A 20,274-nucleotide genomic window follows, 5' to 3' on the forward strand; every position below is an offset into this window, starting at 1 on the left:
TCAGGAAGTGGAAATCTGGTTTCAGTTCAATTTGTTTTCATTGCTGACCATCACGACAAAAACAAACACATGCTAAACATGACAGAGGTCTATAAAAAGGTAGAAGCGACAAAACGCAGACTTTATATCGTACTTGATACCAAGTTAGAATAATCAGTGTTTAATTTGGCACGGTCACAACACCATACAATGTTTAAAATTCAGAAAACAAAGAGAAAAAGATAAAAAGACAATAATTATTGCTATGTTGCCTTAATGGTCGTGAGGGGTATATTGATGCGTTTAGCTCATCGTGGAGAAGAGGCAAAGTAGGCAAAGAGAACCGTAAATAAATTCTACTCAGTAGCAGATCTGTTTATATTGAAGGTTATGTCTAAATGACATTGAAGCTTCGACGAAGTAGAAATGTTGAGAATATAACAGACAATGGAAAAGTTGAGGATCGGTAAACGGAGTATGGGAGCTTTTCCTAAGAACATTTCGACAAACTTCACCTTGTTTTGGTCTTGTTTGGTGTATTGTTGGCCCAGTAATGAAACAAACTCTCGTTTGCGCTGATTGGTGGATTCGAACACAGATTTTAATGACAATTGACAAACGCGCGTCTAGCCAAAACCTTTTCCAAAATTTTCAAGCACTATTTTACTTCTTAAACGGCCTTAAATTTACCCAAATGGAGAACAGTTTCCCGTCTGGTAACACTGTAATATTGCAAGAATTTAGTTCGCTCCATCAGAAGGTTGAAAGGTTTTGTTCACAAATAGTCGAAGCATTGTGACCACCCGTGGTGACGTCATGAGACCCTTTGACACAATAGACAAAGGACAGCGAGAGCTTGTGACGAAGTGAAACGAAATCAAAAGGCCCACGAACGTTACTGCGAAGCACGATCGAAAAGTTGAAACTGTCAATCTTGGGAACAAAGCCTACGTTACGGTTCAAACATGGAAAACGACAGCAATTTTTAAAGCATTTTGAAGCGTCGTCATCAGCCGATTGATGATTCTACCTCATTGAGCTTATTTTGAAAAGTTTCCAAGTTTCTAATTTAACTTCAATCACTTCAATCAAGCTCAAGATCTAACAACAATCACTTCAATCAAGCTCAAGAATACAAAACTGCCCACTACGGAACGATGACATATGTAGCCTACCACCAAGAACTGTGTTTACAAGATCGCATGCAAGACATGCAGGGAAAGCTACATAGGCAGCACGATTCGACCACTCCACTCCCGCATAAAAGAACACCTGAGTTTAGACAAAAGTTCGGTCTTTAACCATCAACAACAGTGTCACACCGACTTTACAATAATTGCCCGAGAAAATGACGCGGTAAAATTATGTTTCAAAGAGGCCATATTCATCAGCAGACAAAATCCTAAAAATCAACAACCGTGCCGAAAGGGAAGAACAAGAACTACGTCATCTAATCTAGTAATCAACTGAAAAAAAAATTTTGCAACAAAAATGTCTAACAACACAAAAACTCAACGACCAGCAGCCTCAAGCTAAACGAAAGAACCACAGTAAAGAACCACTCACTGACTTCAACACCATTCATCAAAGCACATGACTAGGGAACTGTGTTCCGAAAGCTAGCGCAACTTACTATTGCCACAGCAAACTCGCAGCATCAGGCTAAGACAGATCGTTTAAATCTACCTTGTGAAATCTAACCACTTGTTCGCATTAAACTATCAAACATGTCACCATCTGACCTCAAACTTGCTTTAATACAGATAGAACTTCTCCACTCATAGAACTGTCGCCACTTGTGTCCCGACGATTGTCGATGCTCTGAAGTTAAGTCCACAATCGTCGTGAAGTGTGACGTCACAGTCACAAATGCAGGTCTAAAAGAAATGGTTTAACATTAGAATTTTATGTCAGCGCTTCAAACCTGCAAATGTCAACTTAGATGTCGGAATTTTCATCAACGATTTAAAGCCGCAAGTACTTCGTAATGCCATTAAAAAGCTTTCAATTTCAAATGTTCGTTTCTAAATTTTGCCGCAGAGGGTCTGAAGGGCTTTCCCCAAAAATTGTTGAAAAAATGCCTTGAAATTGCGCATTCTAAGAGTAATTTTAGCCTAAATCAAAAGTAAAACTCTGTCGAATGATGCTGTGACAGAGCGTAAAATGGTTATTTAAGTTAGATACAAGTTAAAAACCAAAACAGCAGTGAGAATAAATAGACTGGACTAGGCCTATAATTTATTGCAAGCCTAGTTCAGTCTATTTCTCACTGCTGTTTTGGTTAGGGCTATAACCAATATAATAGTGGGTTGAATGGTGAGTTTCTGGAAAATTTTATGTCGTCAATGTGCATTGTGATGCAATAAAATTAACTTGAACAGTTGTGCTCCCCTGCACTAGACACCACGGAGTTTGGACTCTAATTACGAGGAATGGCGTTGTCGATATTAAATTATAAAAATTACTTTTCAAATCAAACAACAGTTTTTTGAAACAAATTTGACAGAATTGTATGATGCTTCGACTGATCAAGATGGAAGTGCGTGGAAGGAAGGCTTGCTCTTATAATAATTGTTCCATTGTGATGCAGCTGGTGTATCACTATATCATCAAAGCAAAACATTTCATTGCAACTACACATCTTCAACGAGCTGGCCCGACTCAGAGGTAATTCTTCCAGTTTATATCGAAGTGAATGGTTTAAAATAAACAAATATCAACCATCACAGCTGAGTGGCTTGATTTTGTTTTAAGAAAGTGATTGAGAATAGAAATTCTAAATTATTCTGTTTGTGTAATTCATCAAACATCTTGTTTACCAGTAGATAGTTAACGATAAAACAATTGTTGGAAAAGATTTTAATCGATGCTTGAATCATTTCAGATGCGTCACCGCTGGGTCGGCTATTTTTTGTTTTGATAAAAAATAAAGATAAGCGCGGCATTATGAAGGAACAATAGCGCACCCAAGCGACTCACCATCGATACAAACGTCGACCCATCATTTCAAACAGTCGTTGCTGCGATTGTTGGTCATCTCAATAATATAAACTTGTAAATGTAAAGTGATCATCTGCGAGAACTTTCAATCTTTTCTACAAGTTCAGAAAACTTAACGCATTATGTTTGAACGTTGTACTTTCAACTCGACCACTTGTCTTTGTATCTGCACCCTCCTAGTAGGTTCAAACCTTACACTCCCCTCGTCGGTTCAAACCTTACACTCCCCTCGTCGGTTCAAACCCTGCACTCCTCTGGTCGGTTCATTATATTCACTACGGTTCAAACATTTCTGGCAAAAACATTTTTCAAAATTTATCAGAGGTTGTGCATTTTAGAAAAATATTTTTCTCGCTTGCAACATCATCAAGACAATTGGCATTGTGACGCATTGACGCAGTAATGCCGCAAACAACAATTGTGGTTTCATGACGACAAAACGCCTAAAGCGTCACCGCTGCTATATAAGCGGCTGCACGATGGACGAGACATTATTCACGAATAATACTAACAAAGCGTAGAACAATATAAAGATTCTAGAATGAAGTTGAATGCCATTTTATGCATCATTGTGACAGTGGTTGGTCTATCCGAAGGTGAGATTTGTTTCATCATAGAAACCAAACCATACAAACTTGTTAATTCGGTAAATACGATTACCGGTAGATGGCGTATGGAATCCTCTTGAAGTTCCGGTGCAATTGACGAAGTTGGTCATGAATAGCGTAGAAGCGTTGAAAAGTTATATCGGTTGATATGAGAGTGAGACCACCCCAATAACTGTAGCCTAAGTGCTAGAATAAGCACAAGAAGCAAAAAGTACAAATTAACAGAAAATGTTGGGAAGATTATTGACAGCGTAGGATGTTTCCCGGTAGTCGAGTGCAGCAAAATATGACAGCGATAGACACGTGTTTCGCCTATGAGGCGGGGCTCATCAGTATCGCACCACTGCTTTACACCACGCACCACTAATTCATAGCATTCAGCGCAGCGTGATGCATCTACTGACCCGCAAGTTGAGTGTAGCGCCCCCAAATGAATGCATTGCAGACCCCAAAATGTTTCGGGACATACCTGTTCTTGTGCACTGCTTTGGTTAAATTTAAATTTTACAAAAAAGTTGAAATGTTAACGGTCTGCTTCTAAACACTAGTTTCGCTAGCGCCACCTATCTAACCGTCACTCGGCATTCAGGTCTGCGATGTTGGACTTGTGATAACGCGAGAAGCAATGAGGAATGCGTGAGGAGAGGAAAACTGCAAACCTGCCAACAGAACCAGGTAAGGAGAGGCTGGACGAAGCGGTGTTTCAACGGTAAACAACGTAATCACAACGTTGCTGCTGGAACAGTTCTTTGGCCCCTTCAGTTGCTTCGTATTCGTAGCCAAACACACTTCGGCTTATAGGAATCATCAACTTACAAATATTGCCGCTAATTTGATTCCATAACTTTGATTATTATTCACTCTAGCATTTTCACCATCTCTTGACCTTGTTTATTACGAAACAATCCATTTCGTTATAGCGATAACATCGTCAGCTTTCTGTTGTTGCTATGACAATCCGTAGATATCCCTCGGCACTTGCGCACTTGAATCAAAACAGACACTAGTGCAGAGAAAGTGAAAAGTAAAAAAAAATATTTTCAACAAACCAATTTTCTATCTTCAACTAATCCAAACAACCAGCGTCGTATTAGCTCCAGGCATTGTTACGCACACGCAGTACGCATTATCACGTCACCATCACTTGCTACAGCGTGCTGAGAGCACAAAGCAGAAACAACAAACAGAATGCGACAAACGCACCAATCAATCAATCAATCACCAAAGCTGAATCTATTCTAGAAGAAGCAATTGGAAAAGAATTAAAATAAAATAACATGGAATTCATCAGTAGCCTACACCTACATACACATTCCAGTCTATCTTTAGCAACAAAACAATTGCTATTTTTACTTTTTTTATTCGTAATTTTATTTTTAATTTGCAAAACTCCTCCAGAACTAGACCTTTGCTGCCACTTTTGTTATGTATTTGCTGTGATGACCAGAAAGATGAATGAGTTGCCACAGCGCTGGTGCTAGAATAGGTTAGTTACTTGGGTTAGGGTTAGCTACTTGGCTGTTGGCCCACTGTTGGCCAACTGTTGTACCAACTGTTGTACCAACTGTTTGGCCTACTGTTGTCCACTGCGTTTCCAGTCCAGATTCTACTATTTAGAAGTCCATGGCTGGTGCTAGAAAGCAACACTGACCGCTTGACCAACCCTTCGCTTGAGGGGTGCCACGAACCCAGATGCCTACTGGCCGGTATCCCACCACTGGGTGGGTAGTTGCTGGTTCGATTCCAGGTTCAAATCATTTCCTTAAAACACGACCAATTGTGTTCTTTCTTGCATCAACTAGTGAGGGTAAACTCCATATTATAAAATCGACTCAACATTAGAAGGAGTGCAGAAGGTACAGTTGCTAAAATTCGTCACTTGCGCAACAACAATAATAAAACAAAATTGTTATTATTTTAATAGGAGGCTTGCCAGAATGAAGTGAGGAGGGGTCCTCAAGGGATCCTTGTGACCAAACGATGCAAGCAGGCTAGAGCCTGCGACAACAACTTCGCGCAGGTGAGACTTGCTGTTGGCTCACAAAAGCTCATTGTGACCACAAAGTTAATATTGTTACGTAAGGAATCGAATCAACAAGTTTGCGTCAAACTAATCAAACTTTTCGTATTTCTAGACGACCTTACTAATCTTTGCATTGGAGGTTTGTATCAAGCTATCAACTTATGACTAAAGCAAATAATATTCATAAGTGGAATCATCGAGCCATTTATTCGTTCACAATCCCACAAATTCATTTCCTTTATCATTGTTGGGATTCAAATAAACTATCACGTCATAAAGAAGCAGCAATACAATAAACACGCAGCAGAAAAAGTGATGATCAAAGCAAATTATTTCGTTTCGTTTTTACGCAAAAGGTTTTACGTTGTTTTTGTTTCACTTTGAAAAAAGTAATTTTGTTTTGCTATAAATTTGAAACGATTTATCAGTTATTTGGCTTATGAGGTACACAGGTTGCTTACTAGCCATGGGTGCACCAACATTTCGCTACGTTTCGATAAAAAATTAATTATTTTCTTGATTTCGTTTTGAACTCAAGTTTTGTGAAGAGTTTGGTTTAACTGAGAAAATAACTTTCCTGGCACAAACAGATGCATCCGACACAGACCGTAAAATTGCGATGTCAAACTAATTTTATCTCGAACACTAAACCAAATTATTCAAGTTGCAAAACAAGGGAAAAACTTACCAAAAATTTCAGACACTTCTGTGATTCCATAATGTAAACTCCATCCAGTCTGTTGATTTTCGTGCAAGTTGCAGCCTACCACTTACACAACAAGAGAAGTGATTAAGTGAAATTTTATCTCTTCTGTTTCATCTTTCACGGTTTCACCAACCCAGCTGAAGCTTCCATTCTTGCCCAACTTGGTCTGTTTGCGCCAAAACAAGTCTTTGTGACGTAACAAAGTACAACGGCATGTCAGATAAAAATGGCTGCCGCAAGAGGTTTCGTTTGTGAATTGTGAAAGTTGACTGAAGTTTTGGAATTAAAATTTAAACTAGAAGAGTTCAACAAAGTAATTCAAATTTAGATTAACAAAACAATGTGCCGTCGATTTAATTTAATTATGACGCAACAGAACCCTCGAGGTGTATGGCACCCCAAACAATGCAACAGTGATGCCCCCACCTCAGTGTGCAGATGTTGCTGCAACTTCGATGCCTGCAACGCTCCGGCGCTCAATTGTTTGGAAGGTAAGTTGCTAAGCAACTAATAGCTTTGTTTATGACGTAACAAGTTTAACTTATTGGTGTCCCAGAAAAGTTTCTGATAAGATTGTTCGCGGAAAAGTTATGAAATCATAAACTCCACGACTGCGATGTCACTGTGGCGGTTACTGGAAAAGCGCATCGCTTGGCTGTCGGCACCAATCGATTTTGACAACAATGACGCATATTTGTTTCAGACAATGATGGATTTCGACTTCGCGATAACTCTTTCGGAGAGTTTGAGGTGCCCATGTTTGCATGTACCATTCCAGTTACCCCCAAGTTTGGAAAGAAGACATGCAATTCTAGACAAAATAAAGTTCCAATTGGAACGAAATGCAACTTTCAATGCAACAAAGGTGAGTGCCCTGCCAGGAAATATAATTATTCATTGTTTTCTGCTAAAAAAAGCTGATTTCCTTACAACTTGTTGGCACTAAAGTGAGCTCACATGTACTTGAATCAAAATAGCGATATTGTCCATCTAATGACGCGGGAAGACATATGTGGCAACCCCTGGGCAAGGTAGGAGCTGCCTTAACTCCCCACTGGTCCCTCTTACGTAATGTTATTATCGAGTCACTGTTGCGTCAAATAATTGAGTCACTGTTGCACAGGTTACAGGATGATTGGCGCTCCCACTAGTGTTTGTGATCAGAATAAAAGATCCAAGAGATTCCGTTTCAACCGACCCCCTCCAACTTGCCAACGTAAGTGTAGGCTTTATACCGTCATATTACCTTACACACAGTGATTCAAATCAATTATTGAAACTTCACAATGTATAATTCTATATACTAACGTCTAAAGACAAGCAACGAACATGCTGCTAAAAGTGAAGCTCAATCTATTATTGAATAATTATTGAACCTTTCTATTCAATGAAAATCAACATTTTATGAGTTGCAAGCACTGCGTCAATATCAACATTAATATTATTTGAGGAACAAACCGCTTAGCTTGAGAGGGGGGTAATGTTTTTGTATTTTCAGCGACTTTGTGCCGCAAACGTCAAAGAGCGCCCAAGCGCGGATCTTTGCGATGCTCCGCTTCGAACAAGATCCGAAGTATTTGTTCATTCGGGTGTGAGGAAGGATTCATGCTGAGAGGGAAAAGAGCCACCCAGTGTCGTAAGTAACAAGACCAAGTCTGCCACGAGAGTCCTGATCTTACCACACTATGTGTTGGCGACGTATTGAGGTGATATAGCCGTAGAAGAATAAAACATTTAGGGGGTGCGATCAAAATTTGCCCAAATTATATTTTTGCAATGATAAACGCAGCAACTGGCGACGTTTTTAGAATTTTTCCAAATAACTGGACATGTTTGGCCAAAGATGCGATGTTTTTTTGTAGCAGGGATACGATTACATTGATTCAACGTCTGCAGATGTTGAATCAATGTAAAATGACGGACTTTGTTGACTGGTTGGCTTTTGCCGTTCCTAACATGTTTAGTTGAAGTTCCAGACGTCATTTGCTTTCCAGGGCCCTCCCAATCATGGAGCAGCCCCACTCCCAGATGCATTCCCGCCAAATGTCCGCCCATTCTCACCCATTTTACCAACGGATTGGTCACGTGCACTGACGTCAACAATCAAGGAAGCGCATGCGCGTAAGTAACTGTGTGACGTCAGATGAACAGATATTGTGAGCAGCGTTGTGTATGATCACGTTGCTTTGTGTGGACCCAAATAAAACACGGAATTTTAACTTTTACTTTAAGATTTCAATGCAATGCTGGGTTTTCACTGGAGGGGAATTCCCTATTGCAATGCTCGTGGGTGGGAAGTCACCTCAAATGGAGCCACGACTCTCCAAGGTGCCAGGGTGAGTTAGATTATGACGTCGAAGCTCGTAAATAAACTCTGTTTTGGAAGCAGCTTTTCAAACTGGTTGTGCATTCTCTCTGCAGCCATCTTGTGTCCACCCCACACAGCGCCCACTAACGGCGAGTTTGAATGCACCCGAAAGGTAGCGCTAGGGAGCATCTGCAATTTCATCTGTGACTCCGGATATTTTATGGACGGAGGAATGGAGTCGACATGCTTGGATGATTTTGATGACGATGCAATCGGAATGTGGAGCTTTCCGGCGCCTTCTTGCAAAAGTACCTGAGTATTTAAATTTCAGATTTGTATGTTTGGAAGTGAATTGTAATCGAAGCTATGCAAGATTACTAATTTGTTGGTGGCGAAAAGCTTGAACACAAAACGTTTTCCAAAGCAAAAGATTTAGCAATAAAACAAATTACACAAATTGAATAAGAATACACGAATAAGAATGCGCACAACCACCATTCAAGCGGCCACTACCATCATAATCACTACACTCCTGCACTGACACCCATGTTGGAGCCTCAAAAAAGATTAGATGACAGCGGAAGATTTCTTTTTATTACACAACAGTAATAATACAGATAATACACACAAAGAGATACCAACACAGACATTGTTCTCACCAGCATGGAGGCAAGTTCGAGTTTACCATCAATCTTAGGTGGTATCAGTTGGTGGTTTTTAAGTTCTCTTAATTGAACATGTTGCAAAACAATGACACCATGTGGTTGATTCTTTACAGCTCTCTTCTGCCCACGCGTGCATGAGGACCCATCAAACGGATCGATGATTTGCACAGAAGACACTTTCGAAGAGGTCGATTGTACTTTCGCGTGTGACAAAGGGTTTCGTCTTGTTGGGGTCAGTTCATCTTTATGCATGAGCATCAATGGGTCCCACAATGGGGCGTGGTCTACCCCAACTCCAATTTGCACACGTGAGGAATTGACATTTTGTTTCATATAAATTTGTTAAATTGAATTCCACCAGTTAAAGAAGAAACGTTTTCATGACGGTCCAACTGAACTTTTCTCCATTTCTCTTTGCAGCTGTGCGGTGCACAACGCCACTACTAGCGCCATCTGACGGCGTGATGTTCTGCACTCACGGTGATCACTTGGGCAGCGAATGTTCGTTTGAATGTGGGGAGGGGCTGACCATGCTAGGGGAGGCGATGGTGGTTTGTTTGGATGACAAACATAGTGACGACCTGGCGGTGTGGAGTTCTTTACCGCCAACTTGTGAAAACTACATAGGTGAGTTCATTCGTGCAAAGCAACTGCTCAATCCGACCAGGCCTCCCTTGGTAATCGACTGGCGGCAACACAGCATCTTAAATGTATTTTAATCCTTCCTTTAATCTTTCATAACAGATAGGATGCTTGTATATCAGATACAGTAATGTTAGAAAAGCGGCGATTTATGTCACTTTGCCAAAAGCACTATTTTAGGGCAGTGTTGATTAATTGGATGTTTTCGAAAGATTTCCTTTGCTTTTCTTGTACTTGGCATTTTGATGCTTTTCCTTTTCTTTTTTTTTAAAAACTTTTCTTTTTTTATCTGGCTGGTAGAGGTTCAACTTTGAATAAAAAAATTGTGGAACCGCTTTTATATTTTCTCAGTTGCCAAATGTCCAGAGTATGGCGCCCCAGAGCACGGCAGTATGTTTTGTTCAAACCTAAACATCCAGGACAGTGTCTGCGTCTTTGATTGTGACGTCGGTTATCGGCTGGATGGGACGTCTTTTGCTATGTGTGAACGACTGCCATCTGGTGATGAAACAGAAGGTCTTGGAAAATGGTCTGCAATGGCGCCCTCTTGCGAACGTAAGTAAAACTAATCTTTTATTACCAAAGTTCAACCAATGTGAAAATAAGTTAAAAGACAGATTTGATAATCGTCAATGAAAGGGTTACACATTCTGAATGAATTGAATGGAAAAGATTTGGATGTTCGAAGCTGATTATTCAGTCGGAACAAACTGATTTCGATTTTGTGTCTTGTACTTTTCAAACATTTACAAAAAGAGATATTTTTATTGTTCGTACATTGCTCCAGCTTTTGTATCCCACATGCATTATGACCCAACAAATTAACCTTATGACCAGTGAGTAAAAGCAATTGTGGCCTTTGTAGATTCTTACTTAAATATAGAAAGTGAGAAGAACAACTCAAGCGTAACATTATTTTTATTTAATAATTATGACGCGAACAGACGATAGCGCCTGTCATGGGACTGTAGGCTATAACTAAAAACCTCCAAACTGAAACAAAAAGAAGAGCGGTAAAAAATAAATCATAAAATCACCTACAAGATGCCTGAATGAGCTGCATCTGATTGGTTGAAAATTATTTCAGGAAATCGATGCCTACTTTCCCACAAAGCTCCATCTAACGGCCAAGTTGAATGCAGTGAAGAAACAGCGGCCAACAGCATCTGCATCTTCAGATGTGATCCACATTATTCGCTCATAGGAGAATCAAGAATCGTCTGCACTAATGAAGGCGTATGGAGCCATCCTGCCCCTTTGTGTAAACGTGAGCAACCTTCTAATATAATTTTCTTTCAGTCAAAACACTTTCACACATGAATATGTGGAACAAATAGGCCTCAATGTCCCCATCATCCTGTATGCTTCCAAGTATCAAAACTATTTGTTTTGCTATCTAGTAGAAACAATGCGTAGGATTTGAAAAGTTTTTTGAAATTTTTGAGCCCCTGATCTCGCAAGCTCGGTTAGTCGTGACTTAGTTGTGACGTAGCCTTTTTCTGATCGCTCCACTGCATACGGACACATTGTAACGTATGAATGACGTCAGCTTTTCTTTCATTAAATCTTGTTCTTCATCGACAGCAAGCGAATGCAGCGCAGTGACGTTATTAAACAATGGTGAAACGTCATGTTCACATGGCAACCTGACCGGTTCGGTGTGTGCATTCGAGTGCGACGAATACGCTGGATACACGTTGTATCCATCCACTGCTTCACAACGTGTATGCGAGGATGGCGAGTGGACACGACCGATGCCTTGTTGTAGAAGTGAGTGAACTTCTACGATTCTCTCAATTTACTTTCTAAGGTTATTCATGACACTGCATGAGCTTCGAACCGCCGAACTCACGTCTTTCCCAACTCGCAACTTCTTTATACATTGATTCGATGTCGTTCTGCAGCTGGGGTGAACACCAACCCACTATGACAACACAATAATCGCGATTATCTCACTCGCAGGAGAATGTCCTCCCTACGCTCTCATGGATCTCGTATTAGTCATCGACTCTTCATCTTTGATTGAAAAAAGGAACTGGGAATTGATCAAAAACTTCCTCAGTGAATTGATCAAGTGAGTCAAAATTTCCCACGTGGTTACTCTCTAGTGCACCCTCTCCTAGCTACAAGGACGTCATAAAGTTGGTCTATGTCCTTGCTGACGTCATTAACTTAGTCCATCGTGTTATTTGGTGATGTGTCAGCACTTTGCTCAAGTGGAGTGTAGCCAACTTTAAAAGTGTTTCCACCTGAAAAATCCGTAAACACTTTTCTAATTACCGTTTCACTGCATCGATTCATGCGCCATGACGCAATAATCACGACAATTCATGGAAACTATCCCATTGTAAGTTGACATATGACCTGTACGACATAGGTTGACCACTGCAGTGACTGATAGAGAGGTTAGGGTTAGACCCAAATCCTCTTGAACAACAAACCCTCCATTACAACAAAGTCTAAAGTCATCCACTCCGCCTTGAAACCTGTTCCCTAGCAACATGTAAGTCACGTGGTTCCAGAAGCAAGATCACGTCTGCCGCTTCTTGGGCGTTGGACAATCACTTGCTGAGCTCCACTGACTTGAAACTTCATTTTTATGTTTTCTTGCAGAATCTTCAGGGTTTCCCCGGAAATGACGCAAGTCGCCGTGTTTCGCTACAACCGCGTTGTCGATGTGACGTCACAGATATTGTTGAGCCACAGCAAGAACAACATGGAGTTTCTCGAGCGCTTCCATGATCTCCCTTACAATGGAACAGGTGAGTGATGAAGCAAAGTTTGTCATATCGATGAAGTCATAGCGATGAATGACGTCATATCGATGAAGGGGTTATCGTCATTAAAGTTCAAAATATTTTTGTTTAAAATTTGAGAGGAACCGTTTTCATGAGTGGCCTGATGGAATGTTGCTTCAGCAAATATCCGGCCAAACAACATGATATTAAGTTTAGTTTTGGCACTTCAAATTCTATGATGAAAGCCTTCCCGATGATTTGCATTCGTCATTAATTACTCGTTGATGAGGTCACAATGCAATGCGTTGATCGGCTGTTGTGATTGATCAGGGACAAACACCGGGCGCGCCATCGATCACGTGACAGATGTCATGCTCGCGACCGGCAGCGGCAACAGACCGGAAGCGAAAGATGTTGTCATAGTGATCACGAACGGCAAATCAAATGATGACGTGTTGTTGCCATCGCAACGTCTTCGGTCAAAAGGAGCGCTGGTGAGTTTTTTCGATATTCTTTTATTATCTTTCTAGTTATCGTACCCTACACCACTTTTTAGCCTCATTGTGGCTGTCAGATGGTCTTTCATTGGAAATCCTCCGCTTGTTTGCGAGTCTCGGCCAGGACGAGGCCGCTTCTTGACGAATCAATCAATCACTGGTTTATTTTTTTCTTAAATTATCACGACAAATACACTGGTACAATGGTACATTACATAGAAGTGAGAGAGGAAGGAAGCGAAAGACCTTATGACGTCACCAAGTCAGCTTCCACCCCGGGTCGGTTTTGTATCATCGCTCTCCGATTCGTTTTCATCAACTAATCGAAACATCCCCTTCCAGATGTACGCGGTGGGTGTGGAGCTTGGAACGTCGCGATTGGATCGAAACCAACTTCTGGAAATCGCCGGAAACGAAGATAACGTTGACGTCACAAACGGAGATTTCCAAAGTTTGAGGAAATCTGTGATGGCAAAACTCGCTAGCTCCATCTGCCGAAACGAATGCGTTGATTCTTATGGCCGCTTGTACAAACCTGAGCTCAAGGGAAGAGTTGAACCCGAAGTGAACCTCCCCATTCAGCCACTCGCTATTAGGGGTCTGGGGAGAGTCCCTCTATCGCGATCAACATTTCTAGGATCGATTTCAGGGTAAACATCCTTTGCAGCTGAACAATAAGTTAAATTGTTGCACTTCAAAAAGAACGTCCGTCATTGTGTCGTCATGGCTCTGCATGACGTCATTTCCAGATAAAGCAAAAGTTTGTGCATTGAAGTGATTAAAAGTAGGTTGGACACTAGACAGACATAGTTGAAACCCTCATTCCTGGCGTAACTACGCAAAGATGAAGTCACGACTTTATACCTATCAACCCATGATGACGTTTGTGCTTTATTAGATGAGAACCATCGTAGCGCATCAAGGCGACATCTGCTTCGCGCAAATTCTTTCTGCTTTTATTTATATTTTGTATTATTTAAGTTGTAGGTGTTGCTTTTTGCTTGATCTGTCAAGCCTAACGTTTTATATTTATTTATATTTTTCATGTATACCTTTCATTTATTACTTTTATTTCGCATTTTACTGTTGTTGCAATTGTCAATGCTTTTGTACGTGGAGTATCTCTAGTATTACGTCATCATTTCATAATAAACATTCTTTTGCACTTAACGGTTATTGGGTTTGTGTCGTGCATAGATTTGGCTCATACTATCCTCCAGCGGCCCTGCTTATGATCTACAACTCACTGAAGCATTGCCAGCAAAGAATCATTTGAACGTAGATTGCTAGCACGGAGTTAATTAAAGTTGTTTCGAGCAGGGAGTCGAACCGTTTGATTTTTCCGGTTCGGGTCCGGTTCTGGTTCAAAGATTGTTTCAAAATTTGGTTCAGTTCCGGTTCAGGTTCGAAGAAACTTAAAACCGGTTTTATAAGTTCCGGTTCGGGTCCGATAAAATTAGGCCTAGGCCTACTATTGCCCAACTACTAACTAGCCCAATTGGGCGTAAAAACCGCAAGGTTGGCAACACTGCTATGCTCAATTAACTTGCCTTTGTTGTTTGTTGCACAAGTTACAATCAAACTATATTGTCTATGATGTCACAGAACAGAAGTTGTTTACCTCAAAAATTCCTCTCCAAAGCATCGATGATAGTGGATCGTGTGTTACGGAATAGGCTATAATTCATCCGTACCATGTGGCTTCCAAGATAACAACATGCTACGTACAACTTCACTTACCACAATGCGAACAATGACGTAATGCTGGAGTGAACCGCTTTTTTCAACCGGTTCGGGTTCGGTTAGGGTTTAAGCTAACTCAAATTTTCGGTTCAGTTCCGGTTAAGGTTCAGACAAAATCGCACCAAAACCGGTTTACAAAAATCCGGTTCGGGTTCGGTTCGACTCCCTGGTTTCGAGTCATTGTTCGTCAATAAACTCTTCTGTGTTATTATCAATGACGTCATGTTAACAAAGGTTGAGCCAGAGTTTCTGAAGTTATGCCTGATCTTCAAAATATCTTCAGTTATAACGTCATGTTTTATTTCTGGGATAGTACCATAGACTATACCGTCAAAAAGTATTCCTCATAAATAAAAAAAAGTATAAGCGACAAAACGCGAACTTAGTGAGCTCGAGACTAAAAAGTTTAACAAATAAAAAAGATTTGATTGCAACATCTTGTGGAATTTATCAAGTGAAAGAAATGTAAAAAAAACATCAAAAATTGGTGTCTGAGACAAAAAAAAATCTTGATAGACAATGTCGGTCGGCTGTGATGCGATATCAAGAGAGTTGTTTGGCTGCTTTCCGTTGCTTGAGACATCAAGCACTTTTCCTGCGTAATTGACTTCAACAAACCAACATGCAGAAGTTATTTGAAGCAAGATTGTAATTACTTTGCTATCAAGGCGTGGCTGAAGAGGTTGCGATGGAACAATGAAAGAATTTTTATAAATAAATAGAAAATAATGTAATAGATTGAATTTAGACCTAATTTAGGTTTCGCCTCTTTATCTGATGCTTCTCAAAATATTATCCACCTGAGATATGGAACATAATTGTGACTATGAAAAGCATCAAATAATCGCGCCGATAAAGGGATCCATGGAGGACTTTTAGACCCGGGATAACTTTAGAGGCCGTTGCCATTCCAAGGACGGGGGGGGAGGGGGGGAACTAGAAGAAATCACCTCGCATTGTTTAAATACAATCCGATTTTTAGAAATGTCTTGATTTTGGTTCCGAGGATCTCGTTGATACCGGGCCCAGATTATCCTCCCAACGGCCCTAGCAACAAGACCTATTTGCATAACTTCAATATGTATCAACAACGCCTAGCCTTGAACCCATCCCTGCTAAGAAGCGTTGGATTAAGCTAGGCCAGTCAACTTGCTTCCACTAGAAATCGAACCGGTGCCGCCCGATTTGGACAAACCACTTCAACTTGGCTACCTGTAGTCGTCACAACATCCCATGACAGGTCAGAAGCATGTTTGTGAAAATACAGTCTAAGTTTCATAACAGATGCAAAAATACACTTGTGACAAAGTAATAATAAAAAATATCTTCGGAAGTGAATCAATTTGTCGCTTTTTCTGATGGGTCATCTCATTCTATTAGAATGACAAAGTAAAAATACAAAACTTTAAATAACAATGTTGAGAACATTCATTGTCAACTGGAAATAGCGTTGTTTCAATAATAGCCAGTTTCAATATAAATCGTGACATGTATTTCAGTCGTCACCCGCCATAAAACTGTCGTCACAAGCGCATCGCGGCTGACGCGATTTCTCATTCTTGCCAGGTAAGTGGGCACCTGTGGGCGGGAATAGATTCTTCCCTTCTCCGCCAGGATTCTAGGAATCGATCAGACATTGTCTCCAGTTAAAGGATACGACGAACAGGCAGCGGTCGCTTCGTTTGTTGCGTCACTGAGGCAACTGGCCACGTCATCATCGCTTTCCGCGTCGCTGTTGCGAAAACAAAGTAAACTCAACGCACAAAACAATCGAGGCATGTCAACGGCGTCAATAGTTGGATCGTTATATCGTGAAACAAAATTCACCCAATTTTTAGTAAATACAAAAACTTTTTTATAAAAATAAGCCTCAGGGAATTTTGCCTAAACGAAACTAAAAGGGAAAATTTTACCCAGAAAATGTAATCAACCTTTTTGCGGCGTCGTTCCACGTTGAACGACAGTTAAATTGCATCAAAAAAGCAACAATCGCATTTCGGCCGAACAACTTTCTATACAAATAATCAGGAAATGTTGAAGCCAATGAGCCAACAACCAATTCATCCATCGCGGTATTTGACCGACGCGTCACTGTGACATCACAACGCAAGCATTGCAACCAGCCATAGATAGAAATCGATGAGGAGACAAGCTTCAGATTGTGACGCAATTCGAAGAATCCAAATATTTTTGAGAAAAGCTTCAGTCATGAGGTGGGGAGAGTAAACACGAAGTTTCCATGGCAACAAACCAAATCGCACTCATCACCACCAACAATCGATGTTTATCCAACGTTGCTCTGTCGCGCAAAGCCGCAGGCGATGCCATGTGAGAAAATGCACGAACAAAATAGACCTGAAGGACGACTATGACGTGAACAATCATCGATGTATTTCACGCACTCGCGATCTATCTATAGAAGAATCCCCGAGGTGAAGTAGAAAAAGCAAAGTCCTTCGGAAAGAATTCAGACAACAGGCTATGATTATTTTTATTACTCAAGAACTTTTTTCTTCGCTTCAATCGTCGATGTTGTGATGATATAAAAGAAATCGCTCAATTGTAGCAAAACACAGTTCATTGGTTCACCAGCTCAACTGGTCTCAGAACAACTTGCTCCATCAACACTTTTCTTCAAGAGATATTTTAAGCTTATCAGAAGATAACTGTCATCAGTAATGACATTTCTTTCTGCTTTATTTCCAATGGCATCAAGGAATTCCAAATAAGTTGGCAAACTAACTTTTGTGGGAAGGATTTTACTTTGTAGTTTGACGATTCGTTTTATCGTTGATTTCTTGTGAGGGGCTGGGTTGCTACTCTGAGTAGCAGGAAGATGCATTGCAAGGAAAAGAACCCGATAATAGGAAATGTCAACCAGAATCAAGCGACTTGTTTAAAAACAAAATAAAAAACACAAAAGTACAAACAAGTTTTATTATAGAAATTTGTGGCACAATAATCTAATTCAATATTTTTTTATTTCAGACGAAAATAACAAAAAACTATCTATTAATTTATTTCAATTATTTATTGCAAAATGAACTACTTGATTGTCTGCATGCTCTTTTGCGCCATCAGTGTCGGTGATGGAGCTCCCGTGCAAACCATAGGTAAAGTGACGTCATAACTAGTGTGGTGAAGTTTATAAAAATAGAAACTCTCGAAATTAGAATCTATGTAGATGCAATTTGGAGAGCTACGAACCAACTTTAACTTCATTCTGTGACTAAACTTGCAATCGATGCTGTTTTGTATTTTGAAATGTTTTCACATTTTTAATTTCATTTCAGGGAGATTAAGTGAACTGCTCCTTCGGTTTCTTCAACAAGAACTTGGTGATTTGGACCAAGATGACACGACCATCCCTGAATCAACCACAACCACCCCGGAACCAACTACAACCACTGAGGAACCAATGGTGAAAACCATGCCTGGACAACCGGTAGGTGGCGCATTGCATGAATATGTTGAATATCCTTCATTTTCTAATCACCAGGTTTCACCTGGCAACCCTGTTGAGCCCTTGTGGACTTGGTAGCCACTTTAACAGAACAACCTTTGTAAGCGCCTGCAAAGCATGAACCAATCAGAAGCTGCGTTGTCTGTGACGTCATTACGTAAATGGAAGTTAGAGGTAGAACAGAGAAAACACGCAAACAGTTTTGATGGAAAGTAAATCAAGTGAACGTTTCGCAGTAACCAGCGTGTCTTAGAGGGTTGGGGCAGGGAATTTATTTGGATGACGTGGGTTCGATTCCCTCCCCTTCATAACTCTTATTTCTTCTGCAATTACCAAACAACGTTCAAATCACTGATCAACTCTCTGGCTGAGTGGTAGAAGGGTCACAATCGGACGGTAGCCACTTAAACGTAGCTTTTGATTGGTTGGTTCATGCTTTACAAGCTCTCACAAAAGTTGTTGTTAAAGAGGCTACCTGTGGACTTTTGACCAGCTATTGATAATCTTCATCACGTTTATCAAAAACACCTGATCAATTTCGATTCATCGCGAGCGTTCGGAGAATGACGCTTCGATTATTACGTCATAATCTTGAATTACTTTCATGAGTCATGTTTTAAAGTGATTGGTTATCGTGACTCGACAAAACGCTAGCGGTGTTTCTATCAAGCAAATATTCCAATATCCCACTAAACAGTTGTAAATTTTGTCACAAAGGTCACTCTCTCCGTCACGATAGAAACAAACAAAAACAAGTGATTTCATACCGGTAATTATTGTGACGTCATAAAGCACGGAGTGGTTAAGTCGAAACCCAAGTAGAAAACAAGCGGAATAGAGCGGTCCACAAATTGCTTGTTGTCTTCAACAGTAGTTGACAAACATCTTTCTTCTTTCAGATGACAGTGACAATAAATTGTTCTCCGTTCTGTGTACGGAACCAATACACGGGAATCTTCAAGATCAAGAAGTGTGCCGACAAGAAGAGACAATCCGGTAAGTTTATCACAAAATCAACATTGTTTAATCGTTTATTGACGTTGAAGTTTTGCATAGCAAACAGGAAAGAATATCAGCAAAATGTTTTGATGAGTCTGGGCAACTTAAAAAAGTTGAAATTATTTCTTAAGCCATGACAAATGTGCGCGCCATCCGTGGACGCAACATGCAATGAAATTGTATTTCTAGAAAATTGAATGAAATCTTTGTTTTGAAGGTGTTTGCTTGTTCTGCCGGGTAACACTGAACTGCATGACCAACTCCCACATCTTCAGCTGAGGAAGGAATGGAACGCGTCGCTACTGTAACAACTCGCATGGTGTTTCTACCACGCGCCGTCAACGTCGCTGTATCGAGACGTTCTCCAGACGTGGTTTGCTGACGATGAATTTCCATCATTCGATGATTCTATTTGAACTGAAGTTTCCATCGCGAACACTTTACAGATGATGACTATGCCGGGAAGTACCGACTGGGGACTTCCCGGGCACTCACTACGTTCCAGTTTAACTTTGCAAATATTTCGATTTCTGACGTGGCTCAATAAAGCCGAAAGCTTTTGATTTTATCGCTTTGTTTGTTTTCATGTTAGTGAATAAACCGATTATCGTTTTCAGCGTGAACAAATCGTTGCCGATCTAATCGCGTCGGTTTCTATGCATTCCTTACAGGCTACTTTCCACTTCACGTGCTGCACAACTTGAAGTTTATTTATGATTCTTATTGTCATTTGTGCTTCGATATTGAAAGTGACACGATAGGGAATTGAACCCGCGTCCTTTCTTTTGCCAACGCGTTAAATCTGCTGTTCTTCAATTACGTCATTGCTTTAACGTGCTTAGCACTGCCATCTAGCGATGAAGCGAATTCAAACCTCGCTGAGCAGATTCGTTTGTTGTAACG

General features: G+C 40.5%; 2 protein-coding genes across 2 annotated transcripts; both read left to right on the forward strand.

Moving 5' to 3' along the window:
* The first annotated feature begins 3,490 nt into the window (after positions 1–3,490).
* LOC145779486 (P-selectin-like) lies at positions 3,491–14,336 on the forward strand. Its single transcript, XM_082591088.1, has 19 exons — positions 3,491–3,575; positions 4,177–4,262; positions 5,512–5,607; positions 6,693–6,807; positions 7,020–7,181; positions 7,440–7,532; positions 7,815–7,952; positions 8,311–8,437; positions 8,549–8,652; positions 8,738–8,932; positions 9,403–9,597; positions 9,710–9,916; positions 10,283–10,486; positions 11,019–11,198; positions 11,516–11,701; positions 11,894–12,005; positions 12,545–12,693; positions 13,000–13,163; positions 13,509–14,336. The coding sequence occupies exons 1-19, from the start codon at positions 3,521–3,523 to the stop codon at positions 13,818–13,820; spliced, it is 2,880 nt and encodes a 959-aa protein (XP_082447214.1). The 5' UTR covers positions 3,491–3,520; the 3' UTR covers positions 13,821–14,336.
* Positions 14,337–17,721: 3,385 nt separating this feature from the next.
* Positions 17,722–19,939, forward strand: LOC145779406 (uncharacterized). The gene is made up of 4 exons (XM_082590990.1): positions 17,722–18,022; positions 18,203–18,354; positions 19,272–19,368; positions 19,589–19,939. Exons 1-4 carry the CDS (start codon positions 17,950–17,952, stop codon positions 19,648–19,650), a joined length of 384 nt encoding a protein of 127 aa, XP_082447116.1. The 5' UTR covers positions 17,722–17,949; the 3' UTR covers positions 19,651–19,939.
* Positions 19,940–20,274: the final 335 nt, after the last annotated feature.

Source organism: Aplidium turbinatum, chromosome 11 (assembly GCF_918807975.1).
Source record: "Aplidium turbinatum chromosome 11, kaAplTurb1.1, whole genome shotgun sequence".
Taxonomy (NCBI): domain Eukaryota; kingdom Metazoa; phylum Chordata; class Ascidiacea; order Aplousobranchia; family Polyclinidae; genus Aplidium; species Aplidium turbinatum.